Source organism: Lissotriton vulgaris, chromosome 12 (assembly GCF_964263255.1).
Source record: "Lissotriton vulgaris chromosome 12, aLisVul1.2, whole genome shotgun sequence".
Taxonomy (NCBI): Eukaryota; Metazoa; Chordata; class Amphibia; order Caudata; family Salamandridae; genus Lissotriton; species Lissotriton vulgaris.
The window spans coordinates 550,176,192-550,200,189 of record NC_141700.1 but is presented as its reverse complement, the minus strand read 5'-3'; the positions used below and the strand labels follow the sequence as shown (position 1 = coordinate 550,200,189).

The window sequence follows — 23,998 nt, the reverse complement described above, 5'->3', positions numbered from 1 at the left end:
CTTTTTAGCAGGTGAAGTCCTTTAGCCCTGTGACTTCGGCAGGAGACTGGCACTCTTCCAGTCCTTGGAGATTTTCTTAGCAAGCGTGAGAGTACACACACAGTTCCTCTCTCCTGGTTCCTTGGCAAAAATAAAGAAGCACTGCAGGATTCCCCCAACAACAGCACACTGGCAGAAGGGGTAGGCAGTCCTTTAGATCAGCAGGCTTCTTGTCCTTGGTTACAGGGTTCCTTGTCAGAAGTGATCTGATTTCCTAGTTCAGGGGTCCTTCTCTTATACCCCTTTTCGTCTTTGATCCCTTTGTCTATGCCGGGGGTTTCCCAACATCCTGGGTCTGCGGTGGGTGGAGCCAGGCAGTCACACCTGGCCTATTCATTGAGCCGGGCCGGGTCCTCAGACGCCCCGCAGGAGGTGGAGCCAGCATTGATACTGGCAGGAGCAGAGCTATCGCCCTCCTGGCAGGAGGTGGGGCTAGGATCGTCCATGGCAGGCACAGAGCCATCAGTCCCTTGGCAGGAGGTGGAGCCAGCATTGTATCAGGCAAGGCAGGCTATCAACAACTACTCTCCCCCTACTCTCAACGTAAATGTCCCACTCATCCCACACTGACTCATCCAGACCTCTTGGAGCCACCCAGCTCCTGTCACACACACGCAAGACCAGCAGAGACCAGATATGGTTAGACAAGAAAGTAGACACTTCCTAAAAGTACTACTTTCGAACCCGGAGTCCAAAAACCATCCACACCAACGGATGCGTAATTAAACCCCGAGCTCAGGGATACCAAACTCGACATTGCACCGTACTCTCCGAGCCAGCTAGGATCATAGCATTAATAATCCCGGCGGCCCATTCTATCCAACGGAGAGCAGGCTACCTCGCAATAGTGAAGCACTAAGATGGCGGCACTTCACTATCAGGACATGCCAACTTGGTCAGGCTTGTCCTACCTTACACTTACAATGCACCCTGCCCATGGGCCTACCAGAGGGGTGACTAACATGAAGTTAAGGGAAGGTTGGAGGGCTGGCAGGTAGGTATACCTGCGCAGCCGACGTGACAGTGCAAGACTGCACGTGGGTCTCGCAATGACCGACCCGTAGACATTCTTTTACCAGGCCGCTCCTGTGGGTGGCACAACACGTGCTGCAAGCCCACGAGCGGCATTTGTATTTACAAGCCCCGGCACTCCTGGTGCACTAGACTAGGGACTGACAGTAAACCAAATGAGCCAAACATGGATACAATAGATACATCATTTTAACATAGGGAGCACTTGCGCTATGGCACTGATCAGCAGTGACACGGCGCCCAAAGCATATACCACCAAAACATCGTAAAACAGTAGAGGCAAACAGAAAAATGGAGGAGAGACTCAAGCCAATGATGTCAGGTCTAACACGTGTCCCCTCCAGCTGAAATGTGGGGAGAACTACCCTTAACCTAGGGAGTCCTCATCACTAAGGCGGAAAAATCTGGACAGACCATCAGCATTGGCGTGATCTGTACCAGGACGGTGTTCCACCGTAAAGTCCATCCCCTGTAGAGCAATGGACCACCTCAACAGTTTTGGATTCTCACCCCTCATTTGCATCAACCATCTGAGGGGCCTGTGGTCTGTCTGAACCCGGAAGTGAGTCCCAAACAGGTAGGGTCTTAGCTTCTTCAGCGCCCAGACCACAGCAAATGCTTCTCTCTCTATCGCACTCCACCTCGTTTCCCTGGGAAGTAACCTCCTACTGATGAAGGCTACAGGCAAGTCTCGGCCCTCTTCATTCACCTGAGCTAGAACAGCCCCCACGCCATGCTCTGAAGCGTCCGTCTGAACAATGAATTCTTTTGAAAAGTCGGGTGCCTGGAGTATAGGTGCTGTGCACATTGCAGTTTTCAGGGTGTCAAAGGCCGTTTGACAGGCATCAGTCCAGATCACGTTTCGTGGCTGCTTCCTGGAAGTCAGCGAAGTCAAGGGGTGCACAATGTTACCGTAATCCTTGACAAACCTCCTGTAATAACCCGTGAGTCCTAAGAAGGCTCTCACCTGTGTTTGGGTTTTGGGCGGTGCCCAAGCCAGGATGGTATCAATCTTGGGTTGCAGGGGGGCAACCTTGCCGCTCCCTACTTGGTGCCCCAAGTACACCACAGAACCCTGCCCAATCTGGCACTTACTGGCTTTGATTGTGAGGCCTGCTCCGCGCAGGGCCAACAACACTTCCTGGAGGTGGCGCAAGTGTTCCTCCCAGCTGGCGCTGAACACTGCGATGTCGTCCAGGTAGGCGGCGCTGAATTCCTCCAGTCCAGCCAAGACCTGGTTGACCAACCTCTGGAAGGTGGCAGGGGCATTCTTCATCCCAAAGGGCATCACCCGGAACTGGTATAGCCCATCTGGTGTGGAGAACGCTGACCTCTCTTTTGCCCCATCAGTCAAGGCGATCTGCCAGTACCCAGACGTTAAGTCAAACGTACTAAGGTACTGGGCAGCCCCCAACCGATCGACGAGCTCATCAGCTCTGGGGATGGGGTGCGCGTCAGTCTTCGTGACCGAATTGAGTCCTCGGTAATCCACGCAGAACCGGAGTTCTGGTGAAGCACCAGGCGCTGCAGCCTTCGGGACCAAGACCACTGGGCTGGCCCAAGGACTGCTAGAGGACTCAATCACCCCTAACGCGAACATTTTGGAGACCTCCTCCTTAATGTACGCTCTGACCTTGTCAGTCACCCTGTAAGCCTTGTGCTTCACAGGAGGGCTGTCTCCGGTGTCAACGTCATGGACACACCAATGCGTGACACCCGGAACCAAGGAAAACAGATCCGGGAATTGTCCCAACAGGTGGCGACAATCCTGTTTCTGCTCAAGGGTCAGTGTGTCAGAGAGGATCACACCATCCACTGACCCGTCTTGCTCTTTAGCATACAGGAGGTCAGGAAGAGGCTCACTCTCCTCCTCCGTTCCATCATCTGTAGCTAAGAGCATGCCCACTTCGGACCTTTCTAAGTGGGGCTTCAAACGGTTGACATGCAGGACCCGCAAGGGGTTCCTGGGAGATTTCAAGTCCACCAAGTAGGTGACATCGCTCTTCTTCTCCACAACCTTAAACGGTCCAGTCCACCTGTCCTTGAGCGCACAAGGTTCCACAGGGGACATGACCCACACTTCCTGACCAGGCTGAAGCTCTACCAGAGTGGCATTCCGGTCGTACCATCGCTTCATCTCCTCCTGGCTGGCCTCCAGATTTGCCTGAGCAAGTTCTCTGAAGCGCCGAGTCTGGTTCCGAAAGGCCAGCATGTAACTGTATACATCCTGGGGAGGTTTCCTGGGAGATTGCTCCCAGCCTTCCTTGACCAGACTCAGAGGTCCTCTTACCGGGTGACCGTATAAGAGCTCAAAGGGGCTGAACCCTAGAGCCTTCTGCGGCACCTCACGGTAAGCAAACAACAGGCATGGCAAGAGGACGTCCCATTTCCGCCTCATTGGTTCTTCAAGACCCATAATCATGCCTTTCAGGGTCCGGTTGAATCTCTCAACCAGCCCATTTCCTTGAGGGTGGTAAGGAGTGGTGAACTTGTAGGTTACCCCACACTCCTTCCACAGAGACTTCATATAGTTCGAAATGAAGTTGGTGTCTCGGTCGGACACCACCTCTCTGAGGAACCCCATCCGGGAGAAAACACCCATCAGTGCCCGTCCCACCACGGGGGCCGTCACTGTCCTGAGAGGGATGGCTTCCGGGTACCTTGTGGCATGGTCCACCAAGACCAGGATGAACCTGTTGCCCAGGGCTGTCTTGGGGTCCAGGGGCCCAACAATGTCAATACCCACCCGGTCAAAGGGGGTGCTGACCACCGGAAAAGGTTGGAGGGGAGCCTTCTGCTTCCTTCCGCTTTTCCCACTTGCCTGGCAAGTGCGACAAGTCTTGCAATGGATGTCTACATCCCTACGCATCTGAGGCCAATAAAAATGGGTGACAAGCCTGTCATAGGTCTTGTCCTGCCCCAGATGTCCAGCTAACGGTACGTCATGAGCCAAACCCAGTAGGAAGGCTCTGAAGCGCTGGGGTACCACCAGCACACGGGCTGACCCAGGCTCAGCAGCCTTAGGCTCACTATACAGGAGGTCGTTCTCCCAGTACACAAAATGTGACCCTGACTGATCACCTGAGGATTGGGCTGAGGCCTGCTGCCTCATGCCCACAAGAGAAGGGCACACCTTCTGTTCCGCACAGAATTCCTCCCTGGAGGGACCACCATCCTGCTGCCAGTGGGTCAGCTCGGGCAGATCTCCCAGTTCGGCAATTTGTTCCCCTGTGGGCTCCAGGGCATCCCCCTCAGGGTCTACCTCCTTCTGGACCACGGGAACAACGGGGGCCGGTTTCCCGCGCCTCCTGCCTCTTCTCTTCACAGCTGGGTCCTGGGCCGTACTTTCAGGCTCCGGGACCCCATCAACACCCTTACTCGCTGTCATGGATCGAGTGGTTGCACACACCCACTCTGGTACACCCAACATTTTCAAGTGCGCCGCTCGCTCCACCTTAGCCCAAGGGGAGTCTTCCAAATCATTGCCCAGGAGACAGTCGACAGGCATGGCGGGCCTCACAGCAACCTGAAGAGTACCTGAAACTCCCCCCCATTCAAAGGAAACCTGAGCCACCTCACACTCTTTCTGGGAGTTATCGGCAGCTATCACGGGGTAGAATGCGTGGGGAACCACCTGCTCTCTGGACACCAAGTGACACTTGACAGCTGTCACACTCGCTCCGGTGTCTCTGAGAGCTTCCACTCTATGGCCATTAATGGTCACCCACTGCCTATATTTACTAGTGTTACTAGGCAGAGGGGGTGGAGGGACCATTTGCATGTCTCCTAGCGAGACCAGGGACATTTCTGCGGGACCCCTCCCACCATGGACAACCATCTCCTCCCCTCCCAAGGCTACACTTGCCAACTGACGAGGGGGTGCACGCGGCGGTGCATTCGAATCCTTCTTGGGACACTGGGGGTCATAAAACCGGTGTCCCACCTGCCCACAACCGTAGCAGGTTAGGGGGCCCCTATGAACAGGTTTACCCGTCGGGGCCCCTGGCTTCTTCTCAGGGGGAGGCTGGGAACCTTTCCCTTGGTTCCCTTGGGGATTACTTTGGGGCCCTTTCTGGGACTCCTTCTGTTTACCCTTGTCCCCCCCACTCTTCTGCTGGGGACCCTGGTACTGACCCAGCGGTCCGCCTCCTCAGCAAGTTTTCTAGGGTTAGATATCTTGCTATCAATCAGGTGCTGGCGCAGCTCTGGAAAACAGTTATTAGACAAGTGCTCCCACGCAAACAAATCATAGAGAGCTTCATAACTTTCCACTTTGCTGCCCTTTACCCAACCATCCATGGCTCTGCAAAAATAAGACACATAATCAACCCACGTCGTACCAGGCAACTTCTTACATTCTCTAAAAGCTTGTCTGTACTGCTCGGGGGTTAAACCATATCGCAACATTAAAGCATCTTTCATATGAGCATACGACATCCTATCCGCAACAGGCATGTCTAACAGGGTATCTCTTCCCTCATTCACAAAGCGACCCCACAACCCCGCTCCCCAATTCTTCTCAGGGACCTGGTGGGCCAACAATGCTAACTCATATGCTTTAAACCATTGACCAATATCTTCATTCTTATTGTAATCTTTGATCACATCTTTTGGGAAGTAAAACTTACTTTCTGCAGGCTCGGATGGAATGCTGCCACCAGAGGGATTCAACTCTAACTTTTTAGCTTGGATATCCAGTTCCCTCAACCTGGCTTCACGCTCCAAAGCTAACTTCTCTCGTTCAAACTCCAACTTTTTGATCTCTAAATCAGCTTCCCTTCTACCTCTTGCATTTTCTAACTCCAACTGCCCATTTATCTTTAGCCTTGCCATCTCCATGTTGTAAGCTCGCTCTTTCGCCCTTTCTTCTCTTTCTTCAGGGGAAAGACCTTTGGAGGAAACACTGCTTCCGGGAGAGGGCACAGGTCCATTCACTGGCACCTCCTCATCCCCTTCCTCTGTGGGTACCACCACCACATCAGAGGGATTTCTGGATTCCCACCAGGCCTGTAATGCTTTATAAAAATCATCTTTTCTCGAGAGGCCGGTGGTAGGAACTTCAAACTGGTTGCAAAAGTGTTTCAGCTCATCTTTCTTGTATCTTTTTAGCTTACTCCTCTCGAACTTTTCAACAACAACGATAGCAGGGGCAGTGACTCCGTTGTCACTCATGGTTAAACTGGCAGTGTTCAGAAAATCAAGTTTCAGGAAGGCAGAGAACAAAAATAGGATCCTTCCGAATCAGATTGTGACTGCGTTATGGTCTGCTTTCACTACGTAGCGCACACTAATCACTGTACATGGGTCATAAATGCAAGGTCCAAATCCTCACCGCTGCATCCAATGTTAGAACCGGCTGTCTCTAGTTGGCAGAGGTATACACTTCTGACAAATAGGGACACTCCTTTTCTAGTCAGGGCACAGTTCCTCTCTCCTGGTTCCTTGGCAAAAATAAAGAAGCACTGCAGGATTCCCCCAACAACAGCACACTGGCAGAAGGGGTAGGCAGTCCTTTAGATCAGCAGGCTTCTTGTCCTTGGTTACAGGGTTCCTTGTCAGAAGTGATCTGATTTCCTAGTTCAGGGGTCCTTCTCTTATACCCCTTTTCGTCTTTGATCCCTTTGTCTATGCCGGGGGTTTCCCAACATCCTGGGTCTGCGGTGGGTGGAGCCAGGCAGTCACACCTGGCCTATTCATTGAGCCGGGCCGGGTCCTCAGACGCCCCGCAGGAGGTGGAGCCAGCATTGATACTGGCAGGAGCAGAGCTATCGCCCTCCTGGCAGGAGGTGGGGCTAGGATCGTCCATGGCAGGCACAGAGCCATCAGTCGCTTGGCAGGAGGTGGAGCCAGCATTGTATCAGGCAAGGCAGGCTATCAACAACTACTCTCCCCCTACTCTCAACGTAAATGTCCCACTCATCCCACACTGACTCATCCAGACCTCTTGGAGCCACCCAGCTCCTGTCACACACACGCAAGACCAGCAGAGACCAGATATGGTTAGACAAGAAAGTAGACACTTCCTAAAAGTACTACTTTCGAACCCGGAGTCCAAAAACCATCCACACCAACGGATGCGTAATTAAACCCCGAGCTCAGGGATACCAAACTCGACATTTCACCGTACTCTCCGAGCCAGCTAGGATCATAGCATTAATAATCCCGGCGGCCCATTCTATCCAACGGAGAGCAGGCTACCTCGCAATAGTGAAGCACTAAGATGGCGGCACTTCACTATCAGGACATGCCAACTTGGTCAGGCTTGTCCTACCTTACACTTACAATGCACCCTGCCCCTGGGCCTACCAGAGGGGTGACTAACATGAAGTTAAGGGAAGGTTGGAGGGCTGGCAGGTAGGTATACCTGCGCAGCCGACGTGACAGTGCAAGACTGCACGTGGGTCTCGCAATGACCGACCCGTAGACATTCTTTTACCAGGCCGCTCCTGTGGGTGGCACAACACGTGCTGCAAGCCCACGAGCGGCATTTGTATTTACAAGCCCCGGCACTCCTGGTGCACTAGACTAGGGACTGACAGTAAACCAAATGAGCCAAACATGGATACAATAGATACATCATTTTAACATAGGGAGCACTTGCGCTATGGCACTGATCAGCAGTGACACGGCGCCCAAAGCATATACCAGCAAAACATCGTAAAACAGTAGAGGCAAACAGAAAAATGGAGGAGAGACTCAAGCCAATGATGTCAGGTCTAACACTGTCTGTATTTATTTTTAAAGGCAGAAAAAAAAGAAAATTGGGATTCTTGTGAGTGATTTCTGGCACTGTCCTATGTGAATTTCAAGTCAACATCTGAGCTGAGACAGCATGGGGAGTTAAAAAACAGGGTGGGATTTCTTTAAATGTAGGCATATGTTAACATATATTTGTATATATTGCTAATATTTACATGCAGGTGTAGTGTTCTGCTATATTGGCTCCTTAATTTTTTTGCTAAAACGCAACGGGCATTAAAGTATGAGTGCATATTTATCAGTTAAATAACTCTTGAAATACACCATGTTCCAACTCCATTTATTACTAAAACACAAAATAAATACGGAAAAATACCAATAAGATGGACATAAAATAAATATGGATAAATGAAAACGGAAATGTTGAAAAAGAAACACCATAAAACTGAGAGCACAAATTATAATGCACCCCTACAAATTGAAGAGTACTATAGGGCTCTATCAAGGGTGTGCTACAGGAAGTGATGTATCAGTAAAGGCTACGAGTTGTGCATCAGTCAAGGAGGTAATTGACTAGAACATGTTCAGGAAGCAGTGCAGCAACGAAGGAGTTGCAAGACTAGGCGTAACCATCAGTGAAGGAACACAAGGTCAGAATCTGAGAATGATGTATTTATAAAGGAGGTCTAGAAGCCGACTCCATTACAATCCGGATGTCTACTATCGGCGTCAAGCCAATACATGATCCAAATGCGTGCGTACATTTTAAATACATTTGAAATCCTCCCTTTAAATTCTGCCTCGTTCCCATCCTCACTAAGCAGCGATATGACCCTGGAAGAGTCAGAAAACCAATCCTCTCCACAACTCACTTACTGAACTATACATTAAACAACCACAGTAAATTATAGTGGAAATGCATTAAAAAATACTTTAAAAGATTAGTATCCTTAGATCATGTACATTTTTATATTCCCTACTTAGAATATGTTATAGTGTGCATGAAATAAAAGGTATTGAAAGACCAAAATGCTTCTGTTATTCTGTTTGCATTTACTTTTCACTGGTTTCCTCCAAAGGACAGAACTACTGGCTTTGTCCACTCTTGTTTTGTTTTAACAAGAACTATCAATCCAATGGGACAACCATTGAACTTTTCATGGAAATGGCAGAAAGGCTACTTATACATGTTAGTACATTTCTCCTCAAACATCATTCTTTAGACATGCTTTTGTTGTAAAATGTCTTTAGTTTGGAGCATTCGAGCAAAAACATTATTTTTCTTACTAAAGCCAGTCCAAAATGTTTGTTAGCAGGATGGCAGATTCTTGTTTGTATTTCAGAGAACCCAAAGAACCACTGGTGTTCTATGCTGGTTTCCTAACTGCTTACAAAAGAATCCTTTTCAATAAGGTAATACCGCAGAAGCCCACAGGAACCCAGGCAGAGAGATGCCGACTGGTGAAAGGCCCCAAGTGCTGGAAGACCCTTTGAAGAACTTTTCTCAGGCAAATAATGTCTCCCCGTCTTTCACAGGTGGGGGTTTTGCAGTACGGAGAAATTGCTGTGCATGAGTGGTCCCTCAAGGATTATCAGACCTCCGAAGAAGTTATTGAGGCAGCCAAGAACATCAGTCGCCAAGAGGGCCGCGAAACGCGCACCGCCTACGCCATTCACATGGCCTGGTAAGTCAAGCCCGTAGACCTGTTGGATGATGCCTCAGGGTGTGGGCTTCGAGGAGTGATTTCATTTTAATAAAAATGTAAATGTAAATGTATTTGAGCTTATATAGCGCACAGCTACCCGCAGTGGGTTTCCCGGCGCTTGCTTAGGGAACCCGTCCTGGTATTCCCTGTGAGATAACCCCGGCAGGGTATCCACAAGGTGAAAGCCAGGCATCCCGCCGCGAGGGGCCGTTGTGGAGATTAAGCAAGCTATTGCCCAGAGTCGCAGAGTGTGAACCCGTGAGTCGAGAAGGCACCAGAGCGAGAATTATCGAGTCCGTGGAATTTTTTGAGCCCAAGACCCGCCGAGGCGGGGGAATTGAACCCTGGTCCAGGGCCGATCTCAGCTTCCGGGTCTGCCGCCTCTAACCCCTGAGCCACACTTCTCCACAAACTGATCAGAAGAGGGGGTGCCCTAGTTTAGACTGTGGAAGGTTGGCCAACAACCAAGAAAGAGATTGATGCGATCAGGTGAAAATCAAGATGAAGGTTGTGGGCACCACTTATGGTTCACTTTGTGAAATATTCAGTGGTTGATGCAATGGGCTCAAAAGACTGGACTCTTACATAAGGTGAATTACTGATTGGGGGCGGCGCTTTATTTGAGCGCCTGGAATATAATACGCATTCCACCACATTAAGAAGTCACTTTATCGATCCTAGCACAGAAAGGTGCGCCATAATTTATGGTAAGAAGTTGTGCAATGCTCTCTAACTACAATGGGACTTTTTATATAAGTAGTTTCTTTAGCATACATGTATTTATGGCCTTATTATTATTGTAATGTGTGAATTAATCGCACAATAAAGAACTATCACATTAGGAAGTGATGTCCAGAGCTCCCTGAGCTGCTGAAAGAATCAGCTGCATATATGCGAGCCACAAGTTCTGTGGGGGGCCTGAATATCTTAGGAAGCGCTTTGCTTTTTACACGCCGACCGGACACCTGAGGTCGGCATCTCAGCTTCTTGCACAGATACCCCGTGTACGCCTACAAAGAATGGGGGGCAGGTCCCTTGCCGATAGGGCAGCCATGGCTTTAATCCTTTGCCCTTTTCTCTGCGTAACATCCAGTATCTGGGGCAGTTTAGGAAACCGCTCAAAACGTTTCTGTTCTAATCGCTTCCTCTACCAGCACCTCAAAGGCTCGCGCTGGGACACTCGCAGGAGTAGCTGTGCGTGGTACAAACTTCAATACCATAACATAACATATTGGTGTAGGGTAAAATGCTAGCGCTTTACCATAAATACAGTGCTATTTCCGACCCTCAAATAGCAGCTGCTTTGACCTGTTGAAATGTAATGAAGGGTGAAGCACTGAGCGCATCTGGTTGCAGATCCAGTAGGAATCCATTATCATTTGTAAATGAAGGTCTAGATTTGGGGGGGGTGGACAATGCTGATTCCGACCAGTATCTTCACCCCAAATGGCAGGTATTGTGAGTTTTCTGGCCCGAAATAGAGGAAACTATGTGGGAGCCTGCGTTACATTTTGTATCCTTTATTAGTCTTCATTGGGAGTAAACTCACCCGTAGTAAATCTTGCAGTCCCGGCCCACTTAAAGCCCTGCTCAACGTGTATCACCAGAAAGCAAGTTTATCTGCGGATACATCGTTCTTGCTCTAAAAATAGTTGTGCTCACTCATTCTGTAGGTTTGGCGAGAACCCCAATAGCTGAGTCGAGATGCAGTTGGAGAATTAATAAATGGCTGTGGTTGGGGCTAAGATTTCAACACACTACATGAGCAGACCACTAACTGAACTCCATTCTGGGCTCACAGCCAGCAAAGCACAAGACACTCAGCTTCTAGAAAAAGAACACCTGTTTCTCAGCATGTTATTTCAGAAACAGGATAAATCAAAACATAATGGAATTAACCATTGGTATGTGGAGGTTTTTCAGAGTGAGCGGTGGTTGGAGGACAGAGTACTATCCCAAATCTACTTGAAGACTATTGAGCAGCAAAGTACTCCATTGTACTCTCTATATTTTGTATTTTACTCACCATCATCAAAACCCTTTGATTTAGCTAATAAAAAAATAACCATAAAGGAACAATAAATACACATCTCAACCTACAATGCAGTTCATTAAAAACAAAAAAACACATAATTAAAATCACAGCAAATATAAAATCATGCCTAGAATAAATCCAGAGACTCCTATAAGGACTAAGAAAAATTCATTGTTAACCTCAATTTAGCGGCCTCTCTCAAAAAAACAGCAACGGAAGAACTGATCTATTATTATGGTAAAAAAACAAAGCGGGTCTGGCTTATGTAAAATGTCAACCTCTTTAAAATGGGGCAATAACTTTGGCCCTCAAGTGAACATACAATATGCAAAAACAACATAAAGTGCATAGCGTCCTGTATTGATGTTGTATCACACCTACAGGGTGCCAAATTATCCACCTTATGCTGGCCTGTCAGAACCACAAGCAATGCAGCAAGATTAGACTAAATCTAGTTAAGAGGCAACCATCTTATCAAGGGACCAAGGGTGAGGACATCAGAAATGTATCTCATTCCAAGTTCCTCGTGGACTGCGTATGCTAGGATAGACTGGGTAAGGGACAGGAGTCACTTAAAAAAAAGAACCCTCCACAGTTTGTAAAAGGGAAAGGATGTGGCGTACTGGCCAGAGCGGCCGACCTTGAAGCTGGAGTACCAGCTTCGAGTCTTGGCAGGAGGCTTGAACAACCTGTGACTCTGGGCAAATCGCTTAATCTCCCCTTTGCCTGAAAAATGAATGCGTCTATCTGTAATGCAACTGGTGCTCATATAAGGCGCTTTGATACCTTCGGGTCGAGTTCACGCGATATAAAACTCCCATAGACCATGGCATAGAGCCATTTGGCTTAATATATTTGAATCAAAGTGGACAGTTGCTTATTACCAGCCTGAAAGCAAAATCCAAACTGCAGAGATGGCCAAGATACTTCATGATCGAAGTATACCCCCAAGTGGGGAAATTCAAACACTCTTCTAACTTTGTGACCAGCAATGGTAGGTTGACAGGATTTTGTGTTTTTCGGGCCTGCCAGCATAATATGACAATTCACCGGGTTTATTGATAAAACCAAGGTGGTCATGAGTTCTCCAAAATTAGTATTTTACTCAGAAAAAAAGGATTTAAGAACATATTCTCCACCCCCCCCCCCCCCCCCAAAAAAAAAAAGTTTTACCCCTTTGCTAGATTTCACAATGCTTACCGGTACCCAGCTAATTTGTTTTTCTTTTTGGTCTAGAGGCAGCTTTACCTATCTAGTTAGACCTGTTAAATCAACTTTAGCTGTCTTGCCAACCTCATGTCATGAAACAAAATTCATCAATTAAACATAAATGCAGACATACATCATCAGAGAAACTTTGGGTCAGCATTCTTCGTTAATTGGTCTGTTCAACTGTCAATCACATTATAAGTCCACCCACCAGAGCATGCTGCATCGGGCAGTGGATCAACCTATTTCAGCTCGTGCACTGTGAGCTGTGGCATTGTGCCTGATCAAATGTTCGCATTTGTCTGAAAAGAAGTGCCCTTCAGTGCCAGGGCAGGTGGGCAGATACTGTGCCACCGCTTTTTCTCCCCATTCTTATCATTGTGTTAATGTGTTAGGCATCCTTAAGTGTTTAAACTATGTCTATAGGTAGCAATATTTCATATGTTCTCTTTATGCCAATAAGAATCAATTTTCCTGTGATATCTATTAGAAATAAAAATGGTTTCTACACGTGTTCTAAGTACCCCAGTCCCCACCTGCTAAGAAGCACCTGTGCTGTTCTGTTACAATTATAAGCAATAGTGTATTTTTCATTTAAATTTTTTTTATTTTCTGCAAGCATACGTTTCGTTAGCATATTTTGCTTTTTTCTTCCTTGGAGAAAGATCTTAGCTTAGGTCAGCGGTCCTTAACTTGGGGTCTGCAGACCCCTGCGGGTCCATGACACCGACTCAGGTGTTACGCAACTGTTTGGACAATTAAATAATATTAGTGGATTGATAAAGTACACATGTATATACAAAATGTAAAATCGAACCTTTTAAAAAGAAAGCCTTGTAAATATTAAGGAATTTGAAATTGAAGGGTAAAAATTAAGATGTTCTTTGTATTTTGATTCATGGGGGAAGTGCAAGTACAGCAAAACAAAATCACCTATAAACATTTGTCGACCTTAATTGAAGCACTGGAATGCGCTGACAAAAATGGAGCATGCATTAGAGCAAAAAAGACAGTGTGACATGCTGGAGTTAGGTTTATTGCTTTGTGGTTTTTTTTGTTTTTTTAAACCACATTTTGAAAAGTTGCAACCTTCTCATTAAAATTAAGCTTTTTGTATATTTTGTTTGCAAATTAAATAAAGTGTTAACTACTTGTGCACATGTTTCATATACACTTGTTTCATGTATTTTAATGTATTGTTTTGAGGTTCAAACTTGAAATTGCTTAGGGTGGCTCCCAGGGCTTCCAGTAGAGATTCAGCGGGGGTCACAGAAGTCAAAATGGTTAAGAACCGCTGGCATAGGTTGTGGATGTCATTGGTACTTCCTAACATATTTATGTTAACTCAGTTTCTTACTCTGTCTTTGTGCCAGTAATTCCCATACGTTGTCCTTTATGTTCCTTCCATGTTTTTTTTCTCAAACCTACATAGTTCTGAAGCCTTCAGCCATGAACGAGGAGGGAGGGACGGAGCCACGAAATTGATGATTGTGGTAACTGATGGGGAATCCCATGACGGGGAGGACCTTCCGCTGGCGCTGGCCGAGTGTGAGGAGCACCATGTTACGCGTTACGCCATTGCAGTAAGTGGGAAGAATTAGACTCCATTTTCTTTTTGAATAATCTCATAAACCCGTTGCTCCACAGCAATGCCAATAATGGAAAATAATCCAGACTCAGCAGGGCCGGCTTTAGGGCGGTGCGACCGGTGCTGCAGCACCTGGTGCTAGCCTGGGGAGGTGCTGTGCTTGAAAAATAACTGATGGGTTAAAAGCACTTCCTGCTGAGTTCCTTGTGTATCCAGCAGTTTTCAGGCAATAATACAAATTCAAGATAACTCTGGTGATTAATGTTCCTGCGGGAGAGAGATGGAGTTTTCCCTAATGGCAGTTTTGACTCTTCATAAAGTAGCGCAGAGGGTTAATGTGCCAGCTGCAAGGAACAGGTACCATGCAGATCACAGAACTGAGTGCAAGTGAATTATGAGTAGCTCTATACAAAAATGAACTGCTGCAAGTGAGGAGCTGTGGAGAGATATGGGGTAGTATTGGTGGATGCTAGTGTGGGGATTAGTGGAAAAGAAGGTCATGGGGGGGGGCAAAAAAGACTGTTGCCCCAGATGCCACCTACGCTAAAGCCGACCCTGCTACTTAGCGATATTTGTATTCTGGAATCTGTTCCCTTCCACCATTATTATTCCAATATATCCTTTTGAAAATCCCTCTAAGGGTCATTCGTGACAGTCAGTGTGAACATATGAAGGACAGTGTTACAGATACAACTGCAACCATGCAAAGAGCACAGAATGGTATTGTTGATGCTGAACCAATTGACAAAAAAAATTGTAGACTTAAACATATCAATTTCATAATATTACTAATATGTAGAACTTTGCAAATTTGCTAGTCATATATTGGGTACAACTTTTGTAGTTTCCCATACGCACCCTTTCTGCCTTAAACCTGTGAGTACAGATTTCCCACAATATGGGGGATAGGCTTTCATAGGTTTGGCGCCAAGGTAAACATGAGCATTTATTTAATTCCCTCCATTTCTTACCTTAATGTAGAAACATTTACCAAGGATTAAGAGGAAGTGGTTTTTCGTAATACATTAATTCAATCTTCGTTTGAGTGTGGTTCCAAGAAGTAGGAACTGAAATAAATGTAATTGGGATTGGCAATCCCTGACAAACTTTTTTCCATGTCCAGAAATATTTTGATCGCAATGTAAGTGTGCTATACTTTTGTTCGAAATGTACCACTCGTGATTATATTTTGTTGCAGTAACTTTAAATGTGCATCTAAGGTAAAGAATGTCTTCAATATGTTGGTGACTCGCCGCAAAGGTACCTATTATGAGTGCTTCGGAGTAACAGCTGCTGTTTACTGGACCAGTTAAAGACAAGTACCATTGGGTTCAGAGGGTGCAATTAAGATCACCAATTTAGAGTTCTTCACACTACATGAGCATTCCTCCAACCTCTGAATGACCAGCACAGGGATTTAAATGGGATTAATCCTTTAACAATTCTACTACCACCAAATCTAAGAAAATTTTATGAAAGTCTTTGACCTACTGTTTCTGTTTGTTTTACACAATACTTTCCCTATAGATGGACAATGAGCGCTGGCCTTCGATTGCTTCTTTAAAGTGTAAATCCTTCAAACAATTGAAGTAATCATGCAGCCCAAGCCGTTATTATACGAAGATTTGTTCCTAGACATGAGGGAATTAGGATTAGTGGTTGCCCCACTAGGTTCAACAAATGAAATGTATTAAGTGTGAAGATTCAGTGAGGGAGCGGGTCTCTGCCTGGTTGTTCACTGAGGATTCAAATGCTTAGTTGGCTAATGTTATTCCTATGGGTAATGACTCCCACCCCCAACCCACAACTTTTCAATAGATGGACCAAAATCATGAATGTAACTTTGTGATGTTGCTGTGCCTGATCAAGGTCTGACCTTACAAAAAAGACGACGTGTCAACAAATGAGGTTGGTTCAATAAACATATGATTCAAGAAAGGAGATTAGTCAATCAAGAACTGAATGTACTCGGGAAACAACCAGTTACCCAGGAGATATTGTTGAGAATTTTAATTTTAAGGAACACATTTATGCAAATACTACAGTCACATAAGAGACTTTTGCTTGATAGACTATGTGTTATAATCATCTTTTTATAATTGTATTGAAATGCCATGTTGTCTCTGAGAATGCAAATGACCAATGGTTCTTAATCAGTTGACCAGCCTCTAGTTCTGCCTGCATCATTTTGGTTTTCCTTATCACCTGCAATAAAGCGCTGACTTCTCACACTGCAATCTACGGCCCATATCGCTTCCCCCTCTCCTTGGCAAAATCCTCGAAAGGCACGTCAACCAGACGCTTACTAACTATCTGGAGAAGAACAAGTTACTCATCCCCTACAGATGGGTTTCTGCAAAGTTCATAGTACAGAAGCAGCGCTCTTAGTAGTTACTGAGGAACTCAAAGCTATTCTAGACAATGGAGGGTCAGCCGCCGTCATCCTGCTTGATCTCGGAGTGGCGTTTGCCACCGTTATTCATACCATACTTAAAAACAGATTGAGGGAAATAGGCATTCAGGACATAGCATTAGAATGGCTATGCTCCTTCTTGGACAAGCGGTATTTCCAAGTTATGGAACAGGATTGTCTCTCGGACAGCATGCCCATAAACTTTGGAATACCATAGGAATCTTCCCCATAGCCCCACGTTATTCAATGTCTATGTAAGGCAGCTGTCCACTATCATGCAGGAGTTTGGTATCCTGGGTGTATCGTATGCTGACGATACCCAGCTGATTGTCTCCCTGCCCCAAGATCATAACCAAGGTAACATCCAATTGGGTCCTTGCCTGGACAAACTGGCCCGTTGGATGTCAGACCGTTATTTTAAATTGAATGGCGAAAAGACAGAACTCATGATCCTAGGTCATAGTGACATTCTCAGGCCATCGAACAACTGGACAGCCTGTTTCGGTCCTCCGCCAGTCTCTAAACAGGTGATAAAAAACCTAGGCATCTGGTTAGATAACTCCCTCTCTATGAACCAACAGGCAAACAAATTGTCTGGCATCTGTTTCGGACTTCTGAGAATGCTCAGGAAGATTCTGGATCTTATTCCGGAGCAGCTCAGGAAATCTGTCATGCATTGTCTGATAGTTGCTCGTTTGGACTACGGGAACAATCTCTACTTGGGCTCACCTAAGTATGTGATTAAGCTACTTCAAACGGTACAGAACGCAGCAGCCAGGCTCTTTCTGTGTGAGAGAGAACCCTTGAAACAACTACATTGGCTCCCAGTCGCCAAAAGAGTGAAGTTCAAAGCCCTCTGCATTGCGCAGTGGGCAGCCAACAATAAAGGTCTAGAAAAACTCAGACTCATGATTTCCGCTCGTACCCCACTAGGCTACTGAGGTCCTCCCACGCCATTTCCTTCACACCACCAGAATAAAAAGAACCAGATGGGGAGGCAGATCCTTCTCACATCTGGTTCCTAAGATGTGGTATGAGCTGCCTCTGGAATTAAGAAGTCAACAAAACAAGCTGGCTTTTAGAGAGGGACTGAAGACCTGGCTGTTTCCTGGAAACCACTAGTTGGTCAATTTTGGAGCTAAATAGGATTTTTCAGTCCGAAAGGAAGCTTTGAGAGATGAGTAATATAAGTTGAAGGGAAACTAAGATGCCAGAAGTCACTAGTTCATTGATTATGTGATTGAAAGATGGCCACGCTATGTTGGTTGGTCTGAGCCATTAAAGAATATTGGAATGTGAGAAGGGGGTTTAGTCTCCAAAGAAGGTCTTAGTAGAGGTGATCGTTTAGTGCTTCCCACTGCATTAAGAAGAAAATACTAAATTTAGCCCATAAAGGTTTTTTTGGGAAGGAACCTTTCAAAGGTTAGAGTGAGTGAACGTTATTGATGGACCATGGTAGATGAACTGTCCTTTTGAATTGCTGTTGCCTGCTGAGAGAATTCTTGGTGTTTGTGGACTATACCTTTAAATGGGTCATTGCAAGGTGCATGAGTTCTGTCATGACGAATATCATTTTAGTGTTCCAAAAGGATGTATTTACCTATTGCCATGGTTACTGAGGATAGCATTCATTTTTTATCTTGCATGTAATGCAGGACTTCTTTATGAAGTCTGTCTATCATTCATTTCCTAATGGTTCTGTATGGTCCTCATCCTAATGGATTGTTTGAAATCATGAACTGGATGGTGAATCATGTGCTCAGTCAGCACTTGGTTGGAGAATTTCTTTAAAGGTGTTGTTTAGAGTAGGGGTGTGGGAAATTTGTGAATTCTGCTTTTAGTTAATCACATTAAATTTTGGGAAAATTACGTGAAATTTCACGTAATTATGCAAAATGCAAATCTGTCAATTCGAACTATATTTTAGATCGAAATGCCCCAATGTGTCCATATTTAACCTAAGGACATATTTAACAGTAAAAAAATAACGCAAAAAAAAACAAGTGGTGCCAGCAACAGGCGCTCGCATTTTGACCATCAATGTTATTCCCACACGCTTGCTATTAAATTTTACTGTGAACTATGATTAATTATGCGAAGGAATTCTGCGTAGCAAGTGTAATAAGAAACTGCAGTAGTTATGTCAATTACACCAGCGCAATATAAATTTCTTCTGCACCTAGTTCTGTGAAATATTGTGGCCACATAGCAACATACCCAACAACATCAAAAGGTTTTGCATCCATTTTCTGGGTCTAAATTTACAAAGTGGGATATTTCACCAGTGGCGGCTCCTCGAGGGAGAGCTGCGGGGTGGTGAGGCAGGGCGGGGCGGGGGAGGGGCAGGGTGGGGGTAGTAAACTCCAGAATGTGGCCAAACGGAGTTGTGTATAAATAAATCAATAAAACAAATTACATTGCGCGCTGCATCGCCGATTTGGCGTTGCAGTGCACGCAATGTAATTTATTGTATTTATTTATTTATATTCGCAACTCTGTTTGGCCACATTCCGGAGTTTACTACCCCCACCCCACCTCTCCGCAGCACTCCCTCGAGGAGCCGCCACTGCATTTCACAGCCATTGTTGTGAGAGCTATGCAATCATTGTATTGGAACACACGGGCCCCGGAACATGTGTCCAGCAGTGGTAATGTTTCCAGCTAGATCATGACAAATAGGGGGTTAAAACAGGGGTGGGATGATGCCCCCTTGTTATTTAATCTGTTTACCTAAAATTTCAGCATCAAGAGCCATTGTGTCACATTTGTGCTTTGCTCTATAACTGCACTTAATACTTACAACATAAAAACAAAAACAGCAGTGAATGTAAAAAATCTGGGTACCAGGGAAAGATACTGCAGAGAAAATATTATTTTTTGGTGGCTTGCACTTTGACAGCTAAGTTGCTTCAACTGCAGATGTAAGTCAGAAGATGTGGATCTGTCTCCTGAAGAGCAGGGGCAGTAATATTCAGTGTGTCGCTACTGTGTAACATGTGTTAACATCTCCCACAGCAGGTACTGCAGTTTTATAAGTCACTAAAACACAGAAAACGAGGGCGTGCATCGCTGTCACAAGCGTAACAAGCATTGGCAAAACCAACAGACATTGTTTCTATAGGATAACAATTGCAAACACTGGCATACAAAAATGTGCAGTTGAGTATGCTTGCGCCATACATCAGCCCAATAAAGCCAGACCTTATGGCTTTGCCAACCTAAGGAAACAAATGAGAGCCCCTGGATACCCTCACGGGGGACAAGAAGCGCTCTACAAATATATACTCATTGATTGATCAAAGCGATGATAGCCATAAGTCTGCATACTGACACAACAGAAAGGAACACCTAGAAAATATAAAATGAGGTGGGGTAGGAACCAGAATGACTGCAGTTAATTTACGTTCCTTGAAAGGACATCCCATTTGCCAACATGGAACGGTTGTCAGTAGGAACACGACCATTAATGAAGGTCCACACCGAACTTCATGAAAACCTCAAATACATCATGAAATCTGTTTTGTAATCTGGGAAGTCCAAAGCTGGGTGTTGCCAGCCCTAAAATACCTCCAAAAGCACTCCTACAGACCTGTTGACACTAAGCCACATACCAGAAGCAGAGCCAGAGCTCTGCTTAAAGTGAAATGTTTCCTGCTGATTCACTGCAAGATCCCATCTGCAAAACACGGCGACCACAGCACAGCCCACTGCCAACAGCATCTACTCATTCAAGCAGAATGGCCTGCTGTGGCCCTGAACCACAGCCAGGAAGCAGCCGCGGAGAGTAGGAATTAACGAAGGATCTGACTAAGGGTGTCAGCAAAGTGCCCAAGGAGACCTTTTAACGCTTCCACACCTTTTACAAAATGAATAATTGGCAATGCATGCAGAACCAGTAGCCGCTACTACGGGGCTGTAGTGATGGGGTGGAGTGGGGAGTTAAAACATTTTTTTTAATTAAAGATCCACTTATTTGCCAGCCGCCACCTTTCCTTTATCCGACACAGGAAACAGGAGCCACACAGGCTCCCGCACTCCCCTAGCCAATCACGACACTGCTGTCACCACCATGACATCAGCGTCATGATTGGTCTGAGCACCGGCGCTCAGACAAGGATTGGGAGCCTGTGCATTTTCTCCACCCAGGTTGTGCAATACAGCCGTGTGGAGAACATGCTAAGTGCGCATGTCTGTTATGCCGGCCCAAGACAGCCGGACAAACTTTCATGGGCATTTAGAAAGTGCTCACCACCCCTCCCCCTGCTCTGTGTGCAGCTCAGCCCCATCTGCACCGAAACAGCGCCAGTTTGGAAAAATAAAATGATAAAATGGTGATATTATCATTTTATTTTTCCTGTGGGACGACGCTCCTCCGCCTTAGTGTAGGAGCCGCTGCTGTGCAGAACCTGGAAAGCTGAGCACCTTTTTGAAGAAATGCAAAAAATTGTGGTCTGATGCCAAATACATGCAAGAGATAAAACTGCAAGAAATGACCACTAAGCGTCCACTAAAATAGGGTGCACATCCACACATCTGATTTGCCGGACACCATAGTCACTTGGGGAGTACACTAGTACCCCAGGATTTAGTGATGTTCATGCAGCGAAACACAGAACGCAGGGGAGTTAAAGTGTGATTTTTAATTAACAACCCGGAGATGAAGGGTAAATTAACACACACGTTTGGGATGACACACATGCACCCAGGTCTGTACATCTATAGAATTGCACAGTCGCCCCTCTAGACATCATACAACGGTACAAGATGCCACACGTAGAATCTGAGGAAAGTGTGACCCCTAGAGAAGCACACCCACAAAACAAGTGGTGTGTATCTTCTGCCTCAACCATCACTTCCATGTGCTCGGAAGGCAAGAACATCTCGCTAGATGACAAGGGACGTCTGACTTGCACCACGGGGAACTTTAGGCAACAAGAACCGCGTTGGTGTGTTTACAGCTGAAAAATCTATATTCATTCGCCTTATTCCAAACAGGGTGCACGACCTACATAATTAACCACAAGCCTTTTAAAGATATTTTAATCATAGGATGTTAGGGCTTGCCCAATTGGTGCTTGTGCGCCTTCGGGAGCTTGTGAGGGGCTTAGTTCACAATCAGCGCTCAAAATGTTGCCTTCTTTTGACCTAGCACGAGTAGGTGGCATCTAGTCCTTTTAAATATTGAGTAACTTTTGATCAGGTTGCTAGCCTTGATTGCCGTCCACTTCCTTCCTTTTACACGGGTATAATTGTTACACAACAGGCAGTATAGTTGCTTCTAAAAGAAGCATTGGCAAAAACCAATGGGCCTCGCATATGTGAGAGCTATTGGCTTTGCCAATGTCGCTTAGCCATATTGTACAGCCAGGGGCGGCTCTAGGCTCATGGCGGCCCTGGGAAGGGAGCGTAGGTAGGGGGCCCCGGAAGAGGGGGTCCGGGTGGGGAAAGGCACGGAGGCCAGTGAAGAGGGGGGGAGTCCAGAGTGTTAGGAAATGGAACAGAGCCGGAAGCCGCCAAATCCCTGCCAGGGGCCGCCACGCAAATATGTATCCATCCTCAGAGGATTATTATATTAAGGATATATATTGGCGTGGTGGCCCCTGGGGTTTGGTGGCCCTGTGCAGGTGCACAGCTTGCACATGCCTAAGGCCACCCCTTGTACAGCAACGGGCCTGCTGTTATGCATGGCTAAAATCTAGTAGTGTGGCATAGAAGAGAGTGGAGGGGTGTAAAGTGGAGTGGGGTGGAGTTGAATAGGATGCATAGATTTCAGTGACATAGAGTAGAGTGGTGTAGAGTTGTGTAGACTGCAGTGGCATGGAGTGGCATAAAGTAAAGTGACTAGATTGGGGTGGCGTAACACAGAGGGTTGTAGAGTGGAGTGGTGCAGAATGGGGTGGCTTTGAGTGCTGTAGAGTGGCACTGTGGGAAGTGAAGTGCCATAGGCTGGTGTAGGGTGACATAGATTAGACTGGTATAGAGTGAGTGGCATATAGTGGCATACAGTAGAATGGGGTAGAGTGAGGTAGCATAGAGTGGGTGGAATGGAGTGGAGTACCACAGAGTGGAGTGAAGTGGCATTGTGCAGAGCGGAGTGCCATGGAGTGGAATAGAGTGGCATAGAAGAGAGTGGGGTAGATAGGAGTGGAGTAGCATGGCATAGGGTGGAGTGGAGTGAAGTGGCGTACAGTAGCATAGAGTGGAGTGGCATACAGAGTGAAATTGTGTTGAGTGGAATGGTGTAGGTCGGAGTGGAGTGGGGTGGCATAGAGTAGAGTGGCGTAGAGGGGAATGGAATGGCATAGAGTAGAGTGGAGTGGCGTAGAGTGATGTGGAGTGATTTAGAGTAAGTACTTTAGTGCTCCACATTAGGGTAAATAGTGCTACACAAGTGCTGCAATAAAGTACAATGTGTGGCTGGTATTGGCCTGCTGCGAGTGATATAGACCAAGTAGCCAAAGGTGGATTGAAGGCAATGTCAGTAGTGGTGTATGTTCACCAAGTTATAAGGTAATGTATGCTTTCATTTATTTTAAACGACAGCCATCACAACAGCTTTGTTGCAGCTGTCTCGAAATTCATATCTGCCTTTAGGTTCAAAAGTGGCAGCATTTATTTGGTTGAGGTGATCCTAGTATGCCTCAGAAGATATGCCACTTCTGATCTTTGTTGCAAAGGGTATATTTTCCAATAAGTTGTTGGTTTGCATATTTTTAGTTGATTTACAGCCTGATTCATGAAAGGTAATTGCGCTCGCAAAGGGCCAGATTCTGAGAATCTGGCCCTTTGCGAGTGCAATTTTTGCATTTGGGATTCATCATCCCAAATGCAAAATTCGCTATTTCAGAACTCGCATATTTGCGAGGAATAGCATTTAAGGAATCTCTATTAGAGAATCCTTAAATGCTATTCTTGAAACATTTAAAAATTGCGATTTCGCAATTTTGGGCCGCTATTTACCGCGAGGTCAAACCTTGTGGTAAATAGCGAAAACTTAGAAAAATGCTTTTAAAAGCATTTTTCTAAGTTGCATGTTACACACACACATGTCTTTTGGACATGTGTGTGTGTAACATCTGTGTAATTTGACATTTCAGGGGTGTTACAGGGTGTCCTTTGGACACCCCTGCACCCTTGAAATCGCAATCTCATTTGCGATTAGCTAATTGCTAATCGCAAATAAGGAATGACTCCCCATGCATTCCTATGGGCCTTTAGGCCCATAGGAATGAATGGGGAGTGATTTCTTATTTGCGATTAGCAATTAGCTAATCGCA

General features: G+C 46.1%; 1 protein-coding gene across 2 annotated transcripts in view; it reads left to right on the top strand.

The window, feature by feature from the left end:
• ITGA10 (integrin subunit alpha 10) overlaps positions 1 to 23,998 on the top strand; it is a 376,023-nt gene that overhangs the window by 174,695 nt on the left and 177,330 nt on the right. For both annotated transcript variants that reach the window (XM_086945363.1, XM_086945362.1), the window contains exons 7-8: positions 9,307 to 9,455; positions 14,153 to 14,303. In XM_086945363.1, the coding sequence (XP_086801489.1) occupies positions 9,307 to 9,455; positions 14,153 to 14,303 (300 nt within the window). The remainder of the gene's footprint in view (positions 1 to 9,306; positions 9,456 to 14,152; positions 14,304 to 23,998) is intronic.